The sequence below is a fragment of the Lithobates pipiens genome, unplaced genomic scaffold, assembly GCF_037356315.1.
Source record: "Lithobates pipiens isolate NorthernLeopardFrog02 unplaced genomic scaffold, aLitPip1_a1.2 Scaffold_1, whole genome shotgun sequence".
NCBI classification, from domain to species: Eukaryota; Metazoa; Chordata; class Amphibia; order Anura; family Ranidae; genus Lithobates; species Lithobates pipiens.
In genome coordinates, this window is record NW_027507685.1 from 65,206,585 (window position 1) to 65,225,433 (window position 18,849).

Consider the following 18,849-nt stretch of genomic DNA (forward strand, 5'->3'; position numbering starts at 1 on the left):
TTTTTGTGCAATAAAACTTATTAAAGTTTATTTTATTTATTTATATCACCGTGTAATATAAAAATATGCAACGCCCGCTATTTTATTCTCTAGGGCCTCTGCAAAAAAAAAAAATAACTTCACATGTGCCTGGGGGCATGTTTGTGCCCTCTTTTGGGCTTCAGAGCGGCTGGGGAGCAATTACTATCCCTTCCCCTCGGCTACTCCCTGCCTTCCTTGAAGGAAAGCAGCACAGCTGAAAAGGAGGGAGAGGCGGGCTCAGCCACAAGCCGCTCTGCACTGTGTGTGAGATAGCCGACATCTCCCACCGCTGGCTGCCTGTCACATTTACACAGCAATGCTTGTAGCGTACGGGATTCCAGACACCATCACAAGCCGCAGGGTGGGAAAGTCACTGGAGCGGCTCCACTTTGGGACAAAGCCATTATTTGTTAGGGAACCGGGACTTGCATCAAGTCCCGGGACGGTTCCGGCAAATCCAGGATGATTGGGAGGCATGGATCAGTATGCTGATGAACACTTGTCCAGTTGCAAGTGTGATATTGTTTTATCTTCCATTAAATCTATTCCCATTTAACCCTTTCCTGCTCCCTGTCTGCTCTTATCTTGTCTGATTTGTACTAGACAAATGCTGTTTCTATTGCTATTGCTTGATCTATTGATGTTAAAGCGATTGTAAACCTTTTTTTTTTTTCAATAACAAACATGTTATACTTGCCTGCTCTGTGCAATGGCTTTGCACAGAGCAGCCCGATTGTCCTGATCTGGGTTCCCCCACCAGTGGTCCTGGCTCCTTCCCTCTGCTGAGTGCCCCACATAGCAAGTCACTTCCAATGGGGGTACTCATGCAGGCTCGCTCTTGAGCTGGATATGTGTGTCCATTAACAGAGTGTGGCTAAGCCCTGCCCCTACTCCTTCCTTACTGGCTGTGATCAACATCAGCGGGAGCCTCCTTCTACTGATTCTAAACCAATGAGCAAGAAGAGAGCAGAGAGCCGCTGCTCTGGTGCACGTGGCTAGATCGAGATCTGGCTCAGGTAAGTATAAAGGGAGGTGGGGGGAGCTGAGCATTAAAAAAAAATTTTAATTTAATGCAGAGAATGCATGAAGGTAAAAAAAAAAAAAAACTTCCATCTTTACAACCACCTTTAATGGAAGAAATTTCTCAGTTTGGATACATGATTTATAAGTTCCCTAACTAAATCCTGCCTATGCTCTTGAAAATAAATGTTAACAAATGTAAACTGAAGTTCAGCGCACTTATAATGCACACTACAACCTTTTATATATATATATGTATGTATGTATGTATGTGTGTATGTGTGTATGTGTGTATGTGTGTATGTGTGTATGTATGTGTGTATATATATATATATATATATATATATGTATGTGTGTGTGTATATATATATATATATGTAACAAGGTTTACAATTATTATTGTCATTACATAACAGGGAGCCTCCGAAAGTGACGACACAAGCAAGTTCCACTACAAGGACAGTGGAAACCACCCATAAAAGGTAAGTGTGTGGGAATGTATGTATTAAAGGTTACCTTCACCCAAAGCTGGCATTTAATTTGAGGTTGGGTTCTACGTGGTTCATTCACCAACTGCATACTTTTATGTTCTAGTGACCTCACAGACCTGAGGACATTCCATCAGGTCTGGAGTGAGACAAAAATGTGGCCCTGGACTTCATTAAGACTGGTCCACTTTAATTTTGCAAACACATATATATAAACTATACACAAAAAAAATGGGTAAAAACATTCCACTATTGGGCATAGGACAGAACCAGTGCCCATCAGTGCAGCCACACCAGTGCCCATCAGTGCAGCCACACCAGTGCCCATTAATGTAACCTGATCAGTACCTATCAGCGCAGCGACACCAGTGCCCTTTTAATGCAGCCACACCAGTGACCGTTAATCCAGCCTGATCAGTGCCCATCAGCACAGCCACACCAGTGCCCATTAATGTAACGTGATCAGTGCCCATCAGTGCAGCCACACCAGTGCCCATCAGTGCAGCCACACCAGTGCCCATCAGTGCAGCCACACGAGCCATGGGCCCACCAGGAAACTTGCGGTAGTCCCGATGGCCAGTACATGCCTGCATCCCATCAATTCGAAGGTCAAAAAAGGTCATGTCTCTCTCTAAGGTGTCCAGACGCATTAGAGGGACAGCAATTATAGTCATCAAGCACCAATCCAATGTCTAAAGTTGACCATACATGCATTAAAATTTGATCTGTAGGGTGGCCCTGTTGGTCAACAAAAGTTGATTCTTGTTGAAGGAACCAGGTGGATACAACACACCTACATCCCATAAGATGCAGCCACTGTTCAGATATTCTGTCAACTGGAGGCACCAATTGTTAGACAAATCTCCCCCCCGAGGGCTATTGTTTTCTATCTTCGCCGTTGACAAGAATGGAGGAATCTGTTGGAATTCTTTTGTTCAGCCTGCAGGCAAAGAAATCTATATGCGTATGGCCAGCTTTAGGGGTGGCCGTACACACCAACATCTGATTGTACAATTAATGTGCAATCAATTTTTAAGTTAATCAAAAGTATATAATTTGACAACCCTGAAAATCTCTTTCTATTTGTATCCAATCACACAGTAGATCAAAAGGAGATTTTACAGTCAGTTAGTATGGTATATGGTCAGTGAAAGACCCTACTAGCTGGGGATCTAAGGGAAATAGTAAGGCTGGCTATACATTATATATTTTTTGTTCAACCAGTGGGTTGTATAAAAAAGAAAAAAAAAAAGAGCCGATTCTCCCATTCACACACTCAATGTGGATGGGTGAATCACTCACGCTGAGCCTTTGTACTCTGATAGCAGGGAGATATCCTCATAAGCAGAATACAATGATCAGTGTTGTCGGCTATAACCGGTGGCACTGATCGTTCAGGAAATACCTGACAGGCTGGTTGTACACAAGTCGATAGAGATCGACTTGTGTCCAGATAGCCTGGCCATACATCGAAATTCCTGTGGGACTGGCCAAATTTCGATCTGTGTATGGTCAGTTAATGAGATTAGGTTGGAAAGGGTTGTTTACTCTGATAAATTGGTGCCAGGGGTGTTTGTAGCTCCCCTAACTCTGTTAATAAGCATCTTTGTACATTTTTAGTGATGTGCTGGTCACTAGAGATTACTAAATGGTCCAATTGTGTGTTAATGTCAGACAACTCTCTGCTGCAGGCGCTCCTAAACTTACTAGCCCGGAGGAAACCCTAAAATAATTTTTAGGTTACTAAAACAAATGAATTGGGGTAAAATGGGGAAAATGCCCCTTAGTGGTCAGTAGGAAGAATGCCCGCTTCCTAGATTGCTAATCAGATCATTGGGTCATGCCGCTGATTTTGCCAAGTGACATTGGCCCTAGACTTATGCAGATGCCATTAGATGGAAGATCAATCAGCCACAGTGGAAGGAAATCTTAGAAACCTCTAAGGACCTGGTTGGGAATGGTTGTTCTAATGTCTACAGCCATCTTAGGCCTCATGCACCACAGAAAGTGTTTTTTTTTTTTTTCCCTGGACACCTTTGCTTCTGGCAGCAACTTTAAAAAAAACACGCCTGCATTTAGAAAACGCATTTAGGCACTTTAAACTTTGGCCATTTATTCATTCCATTGGACAGAATATTAATGTATTCTGGCAACTGGAATGAATGAATGCTCAAGCGCTTAACACTCAAAGCATTTAGGTGCATTCAGGGTCGGTTCACACTATGCCCGCACATGAGTCGCACAGGAATGTAATGTGCGTTCCTGTACGATTCATATGCGAACGATTCATTATTTTAAATGGGCTAAAATTTCACTGCACCACATCAAAGTAGCGCATGCACTGCATTTTATAATACACTGTACCCAGATAACATGGTAGAACTGTGCATACAGATGTAGGCAAACACTCTGTGTTTGGGACCTGCGTTTTGCAAATGGAGTGTGTTTTGCATGCAGTCTGAATCGCACAGAAACTCACAGCTCATTCCTGGCCCGTAGACTTGTTTTATACACTTTTAGGCGCATCAAGTGTTTTTTCTTCCCAAACGCTCCTCTCCTGAACACACAGATCCTCAGTGTGCATGGCCATATAGGCTAACATAGAGGTGTGTTTGGAGGCTGAACTAAAAAAAAAAAAAAAAAAAAAAAAAAGTCAAATACCTGTAAATGCAGCGTTTTTTTTAATGTTCTGTGTGTATGTGGCCTTAAGGTGGAAGTCCCTCAGCCAAGAATGTTGCCATTTTGGCCTCGGTTTAACCGCTTCAGCCCCGGAAGATTTGGCTACTCAAAGAACAGGCCATTTTTTTCAATTCTGCACTGCGTCGATTTAATTGACAAGTGCACGGTCGTGCGACGTTGCACCCTAACAAAATCTATGTACCTTTTTTCCCACAAATAGAGCTTTCTTTTGGTGGTATTTGATCGTCTCTGCGGTTTTTATTTTTTTCACTATAAACAAAAAAAAAAATGACAATTTTGAAATAAACACAATATTTTGTGGTGTTATAATAAATGTCCCCATTTAAAAAAATAAAATAAAAATCTATTCGCAAAAAATGTTATGGTCATTGAGCAGCCAAATCTTCCGGGGCTGAAGTGGTTAAATTACATTGGCTCGGGAGTCACCAGCATCTGAAGTTAGAAGCTAATGGACTACAATCCTGAATAATAATAATAATCAATTTACTCATTGTTCAACACTTTCCATCTACAAAACTGTTGCCCTTTTATAAAACAGTTGGATTCACCTAGTTGAACGTCATTTACCGCAGTATACAAATTTTTGTATTTTCCTTTTCCTAATACAGGACTCCGTCATACGGGACTTGCTATAGTTACATTCTGACACATTGGGAGAGATTGACTAAAACTGGAGAGTGAAAAATCTGGTGCAGTTCTGGAAACCAATCAGCTTCCAGGTTTTATTCTCAAAGCATCTGAAGTTAGAAGCTAATGGACTACAATGCACAGCTGCACCAGATTCCGAATGCTCCAGTTATAGTAAATTTCCACCATTCTGTATCGATCCGCAAACTTGCTGGGATAAATTGTTGAAAAAAACAAATGGTCAAATCAGGATTTGACTTTGCTGCTCATGCTCGTTTCAGGTCAGCGATTCAACTATTATGAATCCGAACCGATTCCCTCCTTTATTTATCAGCTTGTGATCACCCTGCATTAAATTTTATACAGAATAAAAAAAAAAATTCTATTCATTTTAAATCCCTATTAATTTTCTATTTTACACCGTGTAGCAGAATTATTAAAACTGCAAATAGACATTAGCCTGGATCTCACTCATGCTTATGGCTGCAGCACATACTCACTGGGAAGCTGCTTTCAATTGGATAGTATACAGTAGAAAACATTTGGAGCATATGGCTGCTTCACCTGCCCCCCTCCATTCTTCCTTGACATAAACACATATGCTCGGCTAAGGCAAATGTAGAAGTTTATGAAGAGCTTTGCAGACAGTTTAGCCGGGGATGTTGGTTTGTGCCTTCACATCTGACCACCCTCTAAAGCTGACCATAAACCAGAGGTGGGTTGGACATGTAGACATGATCTGCTCCCGGGCATCTGTATGGAACTGTACAACCTTCAACTTGAATTGGTCAGACATTTATGTTTAGGCAAGGCAGCAGAGGCATGCTGCACATGTCTGCATTGGCTTATCAGGGGGAAAATAATCCATTGGACAAACCACCTAACCTGTTTGGTCACCATTGCCCTGAGAAGCCTTGACTAGCAGTTACTGTAGTGCCCGATGGACATAGGTTGGTTGCCTAAACCAGCCAAGGCTATCATCTGATGTTCTTGCGCACCTTGACAAAGAAGAAATCTGAGTTTAAATTAGCAGCCCTATAGCTGAACAATGAAAGCGTGGTTTTGTGAAATACAGGGGTCTATGGCCTTTAGGCTCCATTCACACTTGTACAACTCCAAAGTTGCACCGACTTTGGAGTGCAGCTTTGATGCAACTTTGGATGGGTGTACCTTGGATATGACTTTGGCAGCCAGTGATAATGGACAACTGTTCCACACAAGTTACATTGTATAACATTCAGGTATGACTTTCATGCAACTTCTGAGGGTTAACATTCAAGTCTATGGCCCTCAATTTGCATGAAAATCAGACCAAAGTAGAGCATGAACTACTTTGAAGTTGCTGCAACTTGTCACAAATAAATGAATGGTTATCATTGGAAAATATGGGGAACGAATTGTCATGCAACTTTGATGTCCAAAAGTTGCATGACAAGTTGTACAAGTGTGAATGGAGCCTAATACTACTTTAAATAAACAAACCTGGGAAAGTCAAACTGAACAAATTCTAAAAATGCATAATCAGTGGTAACCTTTCATGAAAACCCCATGTCAAAATGATTAGGAGATGCAACAATATAGGCAGCTACAGTCATATGCAAATAGTGACTTTACCCATAGCTGGGCTTGGTTTCACCCCTTCATACCTGCCAAGTTGCTTTATTGGTCAATGGAACTGCTCATAACATTAAGGGACCAATAAAGAGATTCAGGAGGCAGGAGAGAAGGGGTTTCAATCCAAGTTTAAAGCTTGCCAGTAAACTGGATCTGCTGATAATTTGACAATTTCACTGATGGTAACCTCAGAGTATGCATTTTTTTTTTTCTTAATTTTGAATGACCAACATTTTTGACGGGTATTCTTTAATTTGCTCCTGTCTTGTCTTGTAAAATCCAGCTTTTAAAAATTGCTTTTTTTCATAGTAACAAAGATAGTCCAGACATCCCAACACTGACATCCTCCACCTTCTCCAGAACTCTCACAGAGAATTCACCCATAATGCAGGCTGGACCTGGAAAAATCACTATAATCAGAGAGGATAGGTAAAACTATTGCCTCACATTATTACTATTTTATTTTTATAAGTATGTAATTCCGTGATTGGAAATGTTCCCTTCACTAGAATGCATCATGATTACTTACTACTTACTCGATTAATATATAATCATTCCAATCTAATTTTATTGTTAAGGTTTCCTACTTTTTACGCATAATCAATATCAATAATCAAATTATCAATAATAAGAATCATTTGGGCTGATTTACTAAATGGGTTAAGAATCTTTACTCTCTTTATCTCTGTAGCTGAAATTGCAAATGTCATGTAAAGGAGGTGCAATGGGGCGAACAAAAAATAAATAAATAGGAAAAATGTAATGGCAAGCAAAATGTAATGCTTTACTTGCTCCTCAACCCTTACTTAAGGCTTTTTTATACTTGTGTTTTGGAGTGAGGGGTAGTAAAAATAAGAGTTTAAAGCACAGCTTTACCCAAAAGGGTAAGTTCTGCTTATTTGCACCACCCCCCTCCACTGTCACATTTGGCACTTTCTGGTAACTGGTTTTGACAGTTTGGCCCCCCTCTTTCCCCCACCAATGCCCTCCTCTTAAAGAAAATCTAAACCAGTTGCTTTCATGTTTTCCCCAGCTGCTTCTGGGTGCTGGGGTTTTAGCCTCTTGATTGGCTGAGGTTGGAATGATGTCATGCTGCACATACGCATGGGAGCCAGTCATTTTAGCACAGCTGGAGTGTGCTGGGAATGCTCGCCGAGCTGTTTATGCACAGCTCAGTGTGCATTCAATAGAAGACTGCATGCAGGCAGGTAAGTGTTATTGCAGAAGAGATATTGTACAGAGTTTCTTAATACAGTGGAACCTTGGATTATGAGCAAAATCCGTTCCAGGAGAATGCTTGTAATCCAAAACACTCCCATATCAAAGAGAGTTTCCCCATAGAAGTCAATGGAAACAAGGATAATTCGATCCGCATTGACTTCTATTACATGCAATACCGCATGTGGCCAGAGGTGGGGGGCACCGGAGAGCCTCGGAAAGGCTTGGAAACACTCATGAACGGAGTATTTGCAAGTAGTTCAGAGTATTTTCAAACAGCTCAGAACAGCTCCAAACCATTCCGAGTGTCCCCGACACCCCCGCACCTCTGGCCAAATGCGGTACTGCACACCCCATTAGCTTGAATTCTGCTCGTTTTACGAGACAACACTCGCAAACTGGGTCAGAATAAAAAAAAAAAAAAAAAGTTGCTCATCTTTCAAAACGCTTGTTAACCATGTTACTTGTAAAGCAAGGTTACACTGTAGTTACATTTAGTTCCACTTTAAGCTGAAAAGGCAGCCGGACAGAAATGTACACACACTGCAAAGCAAAAATGATACCCCCTATCAGGGGCGTTGCTAGGTTTACAACAGATCTCGGGCTAGAACCCATAGCAGCGTAGTAAAGAAAGTTATACTCTTGGGCAGGCATACACATGTATATAATATACTTGTGTGCGTATATATATCCCCATAGAGCCCCCCTTAAATCAGGGTCCTCAGAGAGCCTCCCTCCTAAATCAGGGTCCCCAGAGAGCCCCCCATTTACATCAGGGTCCCCAGAGAGCCTCCCCTCCCCTTGGGGAACCCTGCAGAGACTCTGGGCTGTGGGCCCCAGATTCAGGGCTATAGCCCCAAAAGCCACCCCCTAGAGACGCCACTGCCCCCTATTATGTTTGGAGGGCCGTACAGCCACCAAATATGACAAATTCATGTGAATGAGGATGCATGTGTGCAATGCTTGCAGTTGCTATGCAGCAGTCCTGGCTTTACTGGGTTAAACAGGCTATGAGAAGGTGGCATACCGCCTTCTCATTGCCGATCAAATCCGTTAGTAAGGTCTGCTGCATGTGTAAACTTAGCCTAATACTGCTGCCAAAGAGCTGAACACAAGTGCTGCTAGACGAGAGCCGCCTTGGTGGTGTGTTTTTATGTGTCATGTGCGGATCCTGTATTCACAATGAATTGCTGTCTGCAGTCTAGATAATAGTTTGCTTTCATTGAGTGTTTTCTTTGCAGAGTCTTGTTTCTTCCTTAGTTCTTTGTAGTGTGACCGCCTCCTGTTTTTGCATTAACGTGTGAATTTCTGAAGCTTTGAAGTATTTGAACAAAGTCTGGGATCTTCTTGTGGAATACACCTGTATAATAGTGTTTGATTACAGTATGGTTAGTCCTAAAACACAGGTGTTCCTTTGATTTATGCTGTTCAAGATAAAAACCAAATCAATAAAATGTAATAATTTATGATTAGCATTAGAGAACATAAGTTTAATCCTTCCCTACCCTATTCAAGAATAAAAAAATAATGGAATGTTTTGGCTAAACATATCCTGTAAGGGTGTCTGTATGTATATAAAGGATTTACTGTGTGATTCGCACAGCAAATGTGAGCTGAGTTTATTTTACAGTATTCGGTTATTTTCAAAGAGTATTCGCCAATCGGCATACATCATAATGATGGAGTGATTCCATACAAGATTCACATCATATGTCACATTTAAAGTCAAATTGGCGTCGCCTATCAGCAGTCAACATCACAGATTTCAATTAAAGACTAGATTCTCTGGCATTTTTAAAGCCTAAATTTACACATTCGTTATCTGCGGGACTTTTTAGGTGCCATATATACATCACACATTTTTTATTTAAAAAAAAAAAAAAAAAAACGCTATACATGTTTAGTAATATAAAAAGCAAACTAATTGCTTCCATAAACTCCATATAACATGGTGATGTGTTTGATTAAAAACTTCAAAACAATTACAAAATTCCAGAAATGTCATCACTGACAACTCATCTCCTGGTATAAAGTACAATACTTAATAAATCACCTCCGATCATGTTTGTATTAGGGAAAGAAACTCCCTTTAGAGGTAAATATAGATTTTTTTTTTTTCAACATGTAGCCTCTGTGGCCATTTTAAAGGTTCTACCCCCCCATTACCAGGGGCCACCTGGGGGTATGGTATGGACAGGGGACTGAGGATTTCAACCAAGAGTGCAGCGACACGTCTCATTGAATCTAAACACCGTTCCTTGTGCTAATTTAAAAAATAAAATAAAATAAACTAAGGCTGGTCCTACACAAACCAGTCACTTTCTTTCATTCAATCAGTGGGCTGAATGAAATAAAATGACTCAATTCCCCCAGCCACGCACACTGAGCCTTCGTATTCTGACGGCAGGAAAATTTCCCTGCCGTCAGAATACACGTATCTGCATTGCCAGTTATAGGCTGGTTGTACATAAGTCGATTGATAGATTGACTTGTGTACAACCAGCCTGCCCATACATGTATTGAAACTCGGCCAGTCCCTGCTGGACTGGCTGAATTTCAATCCATGTATGGCCAGTCTTGGGCTTAAAATTCAAACAAGATTTCCCCTTTCGTATCAGTACATAAAAGATTCAATTGCAAATAAAATTCTCCTTTCATATTTGAAAACTCAAACAAGATTCGCCATTGCGTCACTTACATAAGGAATCCTTTGAAAGTGAGCCAAATGCATGTAAAATACAGAAGGATGAGTATCCAGGAAACATTTGCCCATGAATCCTTGATAAATAAAACCCTAAGAGCATATGTATATTTACCATACACCCTGTTGTAGAGTATTGGAGAATATAATGGTTCTATCAGCATAAGGTATCCTAATAATTCGTTTTTTTGGGGGGTCGAGGGGTTCATCTTGCCACCTTTTGGCCATAGATGGCACTTCTGGTAGATTGCCTTTCAATAGTTTATGCTAAATGTGTAGTTGTCTTAGAATAACAGTAGAGTGGTGAAGGGAAGAGGGCCCAAATAAACTTGTCCTGATAATTCCTTGTGTATTGGATATTGGAGTTGTATGTCTTTAATGTGTGGGTCATTTAACTATAGCTGGAAGGAGTTGGTCCAGGTAGATAACATTCCTCTAAATGATTCCTCTTGTTATTTCTTCTTGATTGATTAGAATCTTAAATAATCAAAACCATTTTTGAAGACATTGTGCATTTAGTAGTCATATAATTGATTTAGATTTATTTAAATACCATTGTCTATATGTATTTAAATACCATATTTCTTTTCCCAGCTCACCTCCTAAACCTGCCCCCCGAACAGAAACAAAGCCAAAAGACACGTCAAAGTAAGAGTGCCACCAAAAAAAATTAAAATAATAATATAAGACACTTATACTATTGACAAAAAAAAGCAGCTGAAAAAAAATCAAACTACTTAAAATAATTTACAAAAGGAGGTATAACTTGGATGATTGTTAGCACCACATCCCCTAATGTATACAAAAGAACACACAGCAGGGGCAAGGGTTCTAACCCTTAGGGACTTTCAAGGTGCTGATATATCATAATAGAAACAATATCAAGAAAAAGAAAATAGAATAAAAATAACACCAATTTTTATTATACACAAAAGATACTAAACAATGTAAAAAATCCATAAAAACACTTAATCACATTCTTTGATTAAGAATTTTGATACAGTTTATGGAGCTTATAAAATATACCACTCAACATGTTTCGCTCCGAAAATGGGCTTTCTCAGGAGTAGTTGGTATATCTAGTAGATAAACTGTAAATGAGATAGATAAATACATGAATCAAAAAACTCAACTTGTTGTATCTTGTACCTTTAAATCACTTTGTCTTGGTGCTAATTAATATGAATTCATATTTACGCATGTATTCAATTTATTTTGATTCATGTATGTATCTATCTCATTTACAGTTTATCCACTAGATATTTCAACTACTCCTGAGGAAGCTCATTTTTGGAGCGAAACATGTTGAGTGGTATATTTTATAAGCTCCATAAACTGTATCAAAATTCTTAATCAAAGAATGTGATTAAGTGTTTTTATGTATTTTTTACATTGTTTTGTATCTTTTTTGTATAATAAAAATTGGTGTTATTTTTATTCTATTTTCTTTTTCTTGATATTGTTTCTATTATGATATATCAGCACCTTGAAAGTCCCTAAGGGTTAGATCCCTTGCCCCTGCTGTGTGTTCTTTTAATAATAATTATACTTGATAACTTATTGTTTTTTTATTTTATGTGCAAAAAAAATTAAAAATAGGTGCCTGATAAAGAAATGTGAAAAAATCCACTCTGTCAGCAGTTTATCCAGTCAGTCTATTTCTGCTGTCCAGCTTGTGGATACATATTCAGTACTGGCTTATTTACCATTTTTGTTAAATTAAAAAAGAAACTGTACCAATAGGATTATTGAAATTATGGACTGGCATCACCACGTCTAAAGGGCCAGTGAGTGGCCAAGCCCCCTATTATGGATATTGAGCTGCATGCTTGGTGTCCTGGGCAGATGTAGGGGTACACACTTTTTGACTGATTGGCCAAGGTTGACGGGTATATTCAACATCTAACTTTTTTGGCATTTTCAGTAAAAAAAAAAAAGTCTCCTTGAACACCTAAAATACAAATGGCTATCTCTATCATTGTATATGAATGGTTATATGGTATTGGCAATGGATAGAAAATAATTGTGTCTAGCCAGCACTGAGTACTTTTCAACAACATGATTTTATGTGGTGTTGCTTACATCCGTTTCTGGTTTATATTCTGCAGTAATAAACCTATTGATCTGATCAGCTGGAATGATTTGGAAAACAACTATGACAACAGGTAAGGCATAGCGGCTAATGGAAAGTATTGTAATTGAAAAATTACATGCATGCAACATGTATTCTCTATTGTTATCTGCCATCTCACTGATGGATCAAGTAGGGAATGGTAAAACCTTTCAGTTTTTTTTTTTTTTTTTTTTGTGTTTTTACTTTTTGTCCTGTTTCAAAGATTTCCTTTGACTTCCTGTTCACAAGACACAACATAAGTGAGAGGAAACCTCTAAAGAGTAATGCCTTGTACACACGGTCGGACATTCCAACCACAAAATCCATCGGATTGTGTCCAAAAATGGTGTTGCATACACACGGTCGGACAAAATTGTCGGAAAATCCGATCATTCGGAACGTGACCACGTTCGTTCATTACGACGGGACTATGTTGAGGCTATTAGCCAATAGTTTTGGTCTCGTAATTTTATCTAAGCATGCGTGGCACTTTGTCCGATCGGAATTCTCTACAAACGATCAGAAAAGTCTGATCAGATTTTTTGGTTGGAAAATTTTGAGATCCTGCTCTCAAATTTTTCCGTCGGAATTTCCGATGGAAAAAGTCCGATAGAGCCCACAGGACCTTTTCCATCAGAATTTCCGATTGTGTGTACAAGGCATTAGAGAAATTCTAGCCTTGGACAGTTGTCACCAAAACAGGAGTCCCCATTGTAAGAATTGCCCATACATCTTCTAGTGACAACTGTAAAAATGTGTATTTCCCATCACTTTCTGCCTTGGTGACAATGGGTATTGGGACAAAGATGGTGAATAACACAAACCGCAATAAACCCCTAACAGGGGTACTATACTTATACTTTAAAGAAGAATTCCAGGTATGGCAATGTTATGCATAATTTCATTAGTTCATCATGGACCAATGTAACTTTGTAGGTACAATATCTGGGCCGATGACCCTGGAAGCTGTAAATCACTGAAGTAGACACTGCTACTAGTGATATCCCCACTAGCTTCCAGGGCCCTGCTTAGTGGCCAGCTGGATGCATTGTGAACTGGGCTGCTCAGCACAAGTGCAATTCAGAGAATGCTTTGCAAATGTAAAGCATTCTCTGAATAATTGCAAATTGTTCTAGGATTTGCTGAGGTGAAGAGCATGATGTGATCCCTCCCGCCAATGCAAAGCCTTCGCTGGATGGCACTTGTACACAAACTCTTGTGTTGAGTAAATAAGAGTACAACAGCTGGTCACAGGAGCCCGAAGAAATTTTAGTTCACTGAAGTAGCGATGTCTGCTTTAGTCATTTTCAGCTTCCGGGACAAGTTATTAGAAGGTATATTATACGAGTCAAAAAAGACCACAATAAAAGAAAGTAAACTTAAATCTATATAGATATAGCCCAGCAGAGGAATACAGGGGAGCAGAGGTTCTGAAGTGGTTGCAGAGATGTAACAAATACATTTTATATAATTTTGCCTGGACATGCACGTTTAAAAGTTTTTTATAAACATTAACCACTTAAGGGCCGCCGCATGGTAATGTACGTCGGCACAATGGCACCGACAGGCACAAGCACGTACATGTACGTGCTCGCCTTCCAGCGGGTGGGGGGTCCGATCGGACCCCCTCCCGCTGGATACGGCGGTCTGTTTCACTGCAGGAGCGATCCGGGATGAGGGGATGGCCGTTGGTTTCTGGCCATCCCCTCTCGATCGCTCCTGGCGAATGAGAAGCTTCCCCCACTGTGTATAGTAAACACAGGCAGGGAGGAAGTGATGCCATTCTCCTCGGGGGGGTCTTTTTGACCGGACTACGAGGAGAACACTAAAAGTGTGCACCAACACTACACTGACATGTAGGCACACAAACCCCCCCCCCCCCCCCCCGATCGCCCCCCCCTCCCAGTGTCACTGATTGCAGTGATCATTTATTTACTGACCACTGCATTTAGTGTCAGTTGTGACAGTAAAAACTGTCAGGGCAGTTAGTGTTAGGTCCAGGGTAGCCCCCTACCCCTCCCCAATAAAGGTTTAACCCCCTGATTGCCCCTAGAGTTAACCCTTTCACCCCCTTTTGCCAGTGTCACTAAGCGATCGCTTTTCTGATCGCTGCATTAGTGTCACTAGTGTCGCTAGGTAGCTAGTTATTTTTTTAGGTTCACCGCCAGGTTTTTATAGCGCTAGGTACCCCAATATACTACCCAATAATGGTTTTAACCCCCTGATTGCCCCTAGTTAACCCTTTCACCAGCGACCACCGTATAAATGTCACTGGTGACGCTGGTTAGCCAGTTAGTTATTTAGGTTCCCCTCAGGTTTTTATATAGCGCCAGGGACCCCCATATACTACCTAATAAAAATTTGAACCCCCTGATTGCCCCTAGTTAACCCTTTCACCAGTGATCACCGTATAAGTGTTACGGGTGACTCTGGTTAGTTAGTTTGCTTTTTATAGCATCAGGGCACCCACCATTTATTACCCAATAAAGGTTTAACCCCCTGATCACCCAGCGGGTGATATCAATTAGGTTTTAGGGTCACGGTCTGCGTCGCCTCAGGCAGCGCTAGGTTATTGCCAGTAGCGCTAACACCCACGCGCAAAGCATAAACCTCCCGTAGTGGTATAGAATCTGAACAGATCAATATCTGATCTGATCAGATCTATACTAGCGTCCCCAGCAGTTTAGGGTTCCAAAAAAACGCATTGTTAGCAGGATCAGCCCAGATACCTGCTGGCACCTGCATTTTGCCCCTCCGCCCAGCCCACCCAAGTGCACTATCGATCAATCACTGTCACTTGCAAAACACTAAACACATAACTGCAGCGTTTGCAGAGTCAGGCCTGATCCCTGTGATCGCTAAGTTTTTTTGGTAGCATTTTATATTTAAATCCGGAAGGCAGTGCTTGGTTTTCGGGGTCCCGTACGTGGCTAGGCTCCCAGAAAGTCCCCCACATGTGGTATACTCGTACTCGGGAAAAGCAGCAGAATTTATTTTGGGGTGTAATTTCACTTATGCCCATAGCATGTGTGAGCAATATATCATTTAGTGACAACTTTGTGCAAAAAAAATAAAAAATTTTTTTTAATATTCCTGCAACTTGTGGCAAAATATAAAATATTTCATGGACTCAACATGCCTCTCAGTAAATAGCTTGGGTGTCTACTTTCCAAAATGGGGTCATTTGGGGGGGTTTTGTGCTATTTTGGCATTTTATGGCCTTCGAAACTGTGATAGGTAGTGAGGAGTGAAATCAAAAATTTGCACCCTTAGAAATCCTGAAGGCAGTGATTGGTTTTCGGAGTGCCGTACGCGGCTAGACTCCCAAAAAGTCCCACATATGTGGTATCCTCGTACTCAGGAGAAGCGGCAGAATATATTTTGGGGTGCAATTCCACATATAACTATGGCATGTGTGAGCAATATGTCATGTAGTGACAACTTTTTTGTAAACTTTTTTTTTTGTGTCATTCAATCACAAAAAAATATTCAATGGGCTCAACATGCCCCTCAGCAATTTCCTTGGGGTGTCTACTTTCCAAAATGGGGTCATTTGGGGGGGGTTTGTACTGCCCTGCCATTTTAGCATCTCAAGAAATGAGATAGGCAGTCATAAATTTAAAAGCTGAGTAAATTCCAGAAAATGTACTCTAGTTTGTAGACGCTATAACTTTTGCGCAAACCAATAAACGCTTATTGACATTTTTTTTTTTTTTTACTAAAGACATGTGGCTGAATAAATTTTGCCCTAAATGTATGACTAAAATTGAGTTTATTCGATTTTTTTTTTTTTAACAAAAAGTAGAAAATATATTTTTTTCTCAAAATTTTCGGTCTTTTTCCATTTATATCGTAAAAAATAAAAATCGCAGAGGCAATCAAATACCATCAAAAGAAAGCTCTATTTGTGGGAAGAAAAGGACGCAAATTTCGTTTGGGTACAACATTGCATGGCCGTGCAACTACCAGTTAAATCAGTGCAGTGCGAAATTGTAAAAAGACCTCTGGTCCTTAGGCTGACAATTGGTCCGGGGCTGAAGTGGTTAAGGATCAAGTTGACAGCCAGGCAGCTAGCATTTTCATGAAAAGAAACAGAAGGCACGTGAACCTAGCACATTATCCTCAAACAATGATATTTATTTGAATACGAAGGTAGGTATCATACTTGCAAAGACTTGATAAAATCATGTCTTGGTGGTCCTCCACATGAGCCCATGAAACTGTCCACATCACATGGAACTAACTCTGTGGAGGCATAGGCTGGCTAATGCGTTTCGAGAAATTCCTCTTTTTCAGAACCTCCAGCATTTTCAGAAATTAGATCAGTATTGGAAGCCAACATACAGTATTTCTCATTAGTAGTTTTCCATAATGATTATGCATCTCATTCTCCAATGAATAATCAAATGAATCAAAATACAACTGTGACAATAAATAGACTTTATTTGTAACCAATTCTTCATATACAAAATGTTAAATGAAAATCAATGAGCTTGTCCACCTGCAAACTTGTTTTATATTTATCTTGAACCAAGGGAAACAAAGATTTTTCTGATTTTATATGTGATGAGTTTTCAGTAACAAATGATGCATCGTTTTAGTAAATAAGCGTTATTAATAGAGTTACTAATCATGCGCCTGTATATTGTTAATTAAATAGAACTCAAAAGTCTTACCCAGTGAAAAATCCATTGTGATACATTTGTTGGGGAAGTTCATACTTTCCCCCCCCCCCCCCCCCTGGTAGGTACACCGCAAATTAAAGCCTCGTACACACGATCGGATTTTCCGAGAGGAAATGTGTGATGACAGACTGTTGGTGGAAAATCCGACCGTGTGTACGCTCCATCGGACAATTGTTGTCGGATTTTCCATGGACAAATGTTGGATAGCAGGTTTTAAAATTTTCTGTGGACAAATGTGTGTTGTCGGATTTTCTGAGCATGTGTACACAAGTCCGTCGGACAAAAGTCCAAAGTACAAACACGCATGCTCGGAAGCAAGGACAAGCCAGAAGCGTTCAGTCTTGTAAACTAGCGTTCAAAATGGAGAATTCACATTCGTGACATGGCAAATTATGAAATCGTGAAATGCAACACACATTCTCTTCTTATTTAATGGGATAATAATGAGGCTGCTTTGCTGGTGATACTGATGGAGTTATTGCAAACAAATTTTCAAAGGCTTTTTTTTTTCAGTGATATCAAGAATTATTATTTTTTTTTTTAGCAAGTTACAACACCATTATCCCGTAGTTTTTAAGATCAAAGATACAACAATGTTGGTGTCTCTTGTTAATCTTGCATTGTATTTTTTAAATGTAACTGCCTACTCCCAAACTGTCATTTGAAGTAAAACAGATAAGCCAAGTATTCCCCACAATTATTTTATTGTGCATTAAAAAAAGGAAACAAATAAAATTAGACATGCTATTAGAACTTAACAAAAAGTGCATTCTATGCATCCAAAAATATAGAAAATATAGTAAATCAAATCATTCAACCAAGAAAATAATGTCAAAGCAATAACTCCAAGGCCAATAATAAATAACATTTTATCATCTCCGATTCTGCAACATGTCTGGTTGACGAACGGCCATTCAGAAATGAACTGAAAAGCGTGAAATGAAAAGCGTGAATCAACACTCACCAAACTTCTACTAACATGAAATTAGCAGAAGGAGCCCAAAGGGTGGCGCTAAAGAGCTGAAGAACCATGCAATACGTCACTGGGTTTGTGATTGTTGCCCAACAATTGTGTGCCGTTTGTATACAAGACAGGTTTGGGCCAACACGAAAGCTCACGGTTTTGTTGGCCAACAATCTAATTGTGTGTATGAGGCTTTACAGCCACGCCTGAAAAGCAACTACAGCCAGCAGAGGTTCTTATCTTTTCTGACTATTATAAAAAAAAAAAAATGAAAAAAGTTTGTTTCAAGGTCTGTGTCCTGGTGGGGGGAATTCCCCCTCGCTTTACCCATCAAATAGACAGGCAATGACAGGAAATGTGTTGAGTGGTGACAGAAACAAGAATAAATAATATATATGTTAAGTTGTTTTATTGTTTTGGTTGACAGCGCATCACCACCCACATACCTTTTACTTTCTTCCCAATTAGCCACGGATTAGCTATTAGTGAGAGCATCTGTCTCATATAATTTGCACCATTTATACACAGTGCTGGCGTGAGAGTTACACATTGTACAAGAATAAAACTTGACTTTCCCACTCTACTCAAAAGTTAATCCGCAATGATCAACGCAGGCTCGGCACCAGGTTACGTTGGCGAAAAAAAGTTTTCTATGCTCCCTGTTCACATCATACATGTGTGGTGGTGTGTAATATGTG

General features: G+C 40.0%; 1 protein-coding gene across 6 annotated transcripts in view; it reads left to right on the top strand.

Annotated features, from left to right (window-relative positions):
• Positions 1 to 18,849, top strand: part of ZNF185 (zinc finger protein 185 with LIM domain) — a 199,465-nt gene that overhangs the window by 111,163 nt on the left and 69,453 nt on the right. For 3 of the 6 annotated variants that reach the window (XM_077450315.1, XM_077450496.1, XM_077450578.1), the window contains 4 exons: positions 1,458 to 1,523; positions 6,780 to 6,899; positions 10,984 to 11,037; positions 12,498 to 12,554. In XM_077450315.1, coding sequence (XP_077306441.1) covers positions 1,458 to 1,523; positions 6,780 to 6,899; positions 10,984 to 11,037; positions 12,498 to 12,554 — 297 coding nt within the window. The remainder of the gene's footprint in view (positions 1 to 1,457; positions 1,524 to 6,779; positions 6,900 to 10,983; positions 11,038 to 12,497; positions 12,555 to 18,849) is intronic. The other 3 variants (XM_077450407.1, XM_077450665.1, XM_077450750.1) reach the window with 3 other exon arrangements.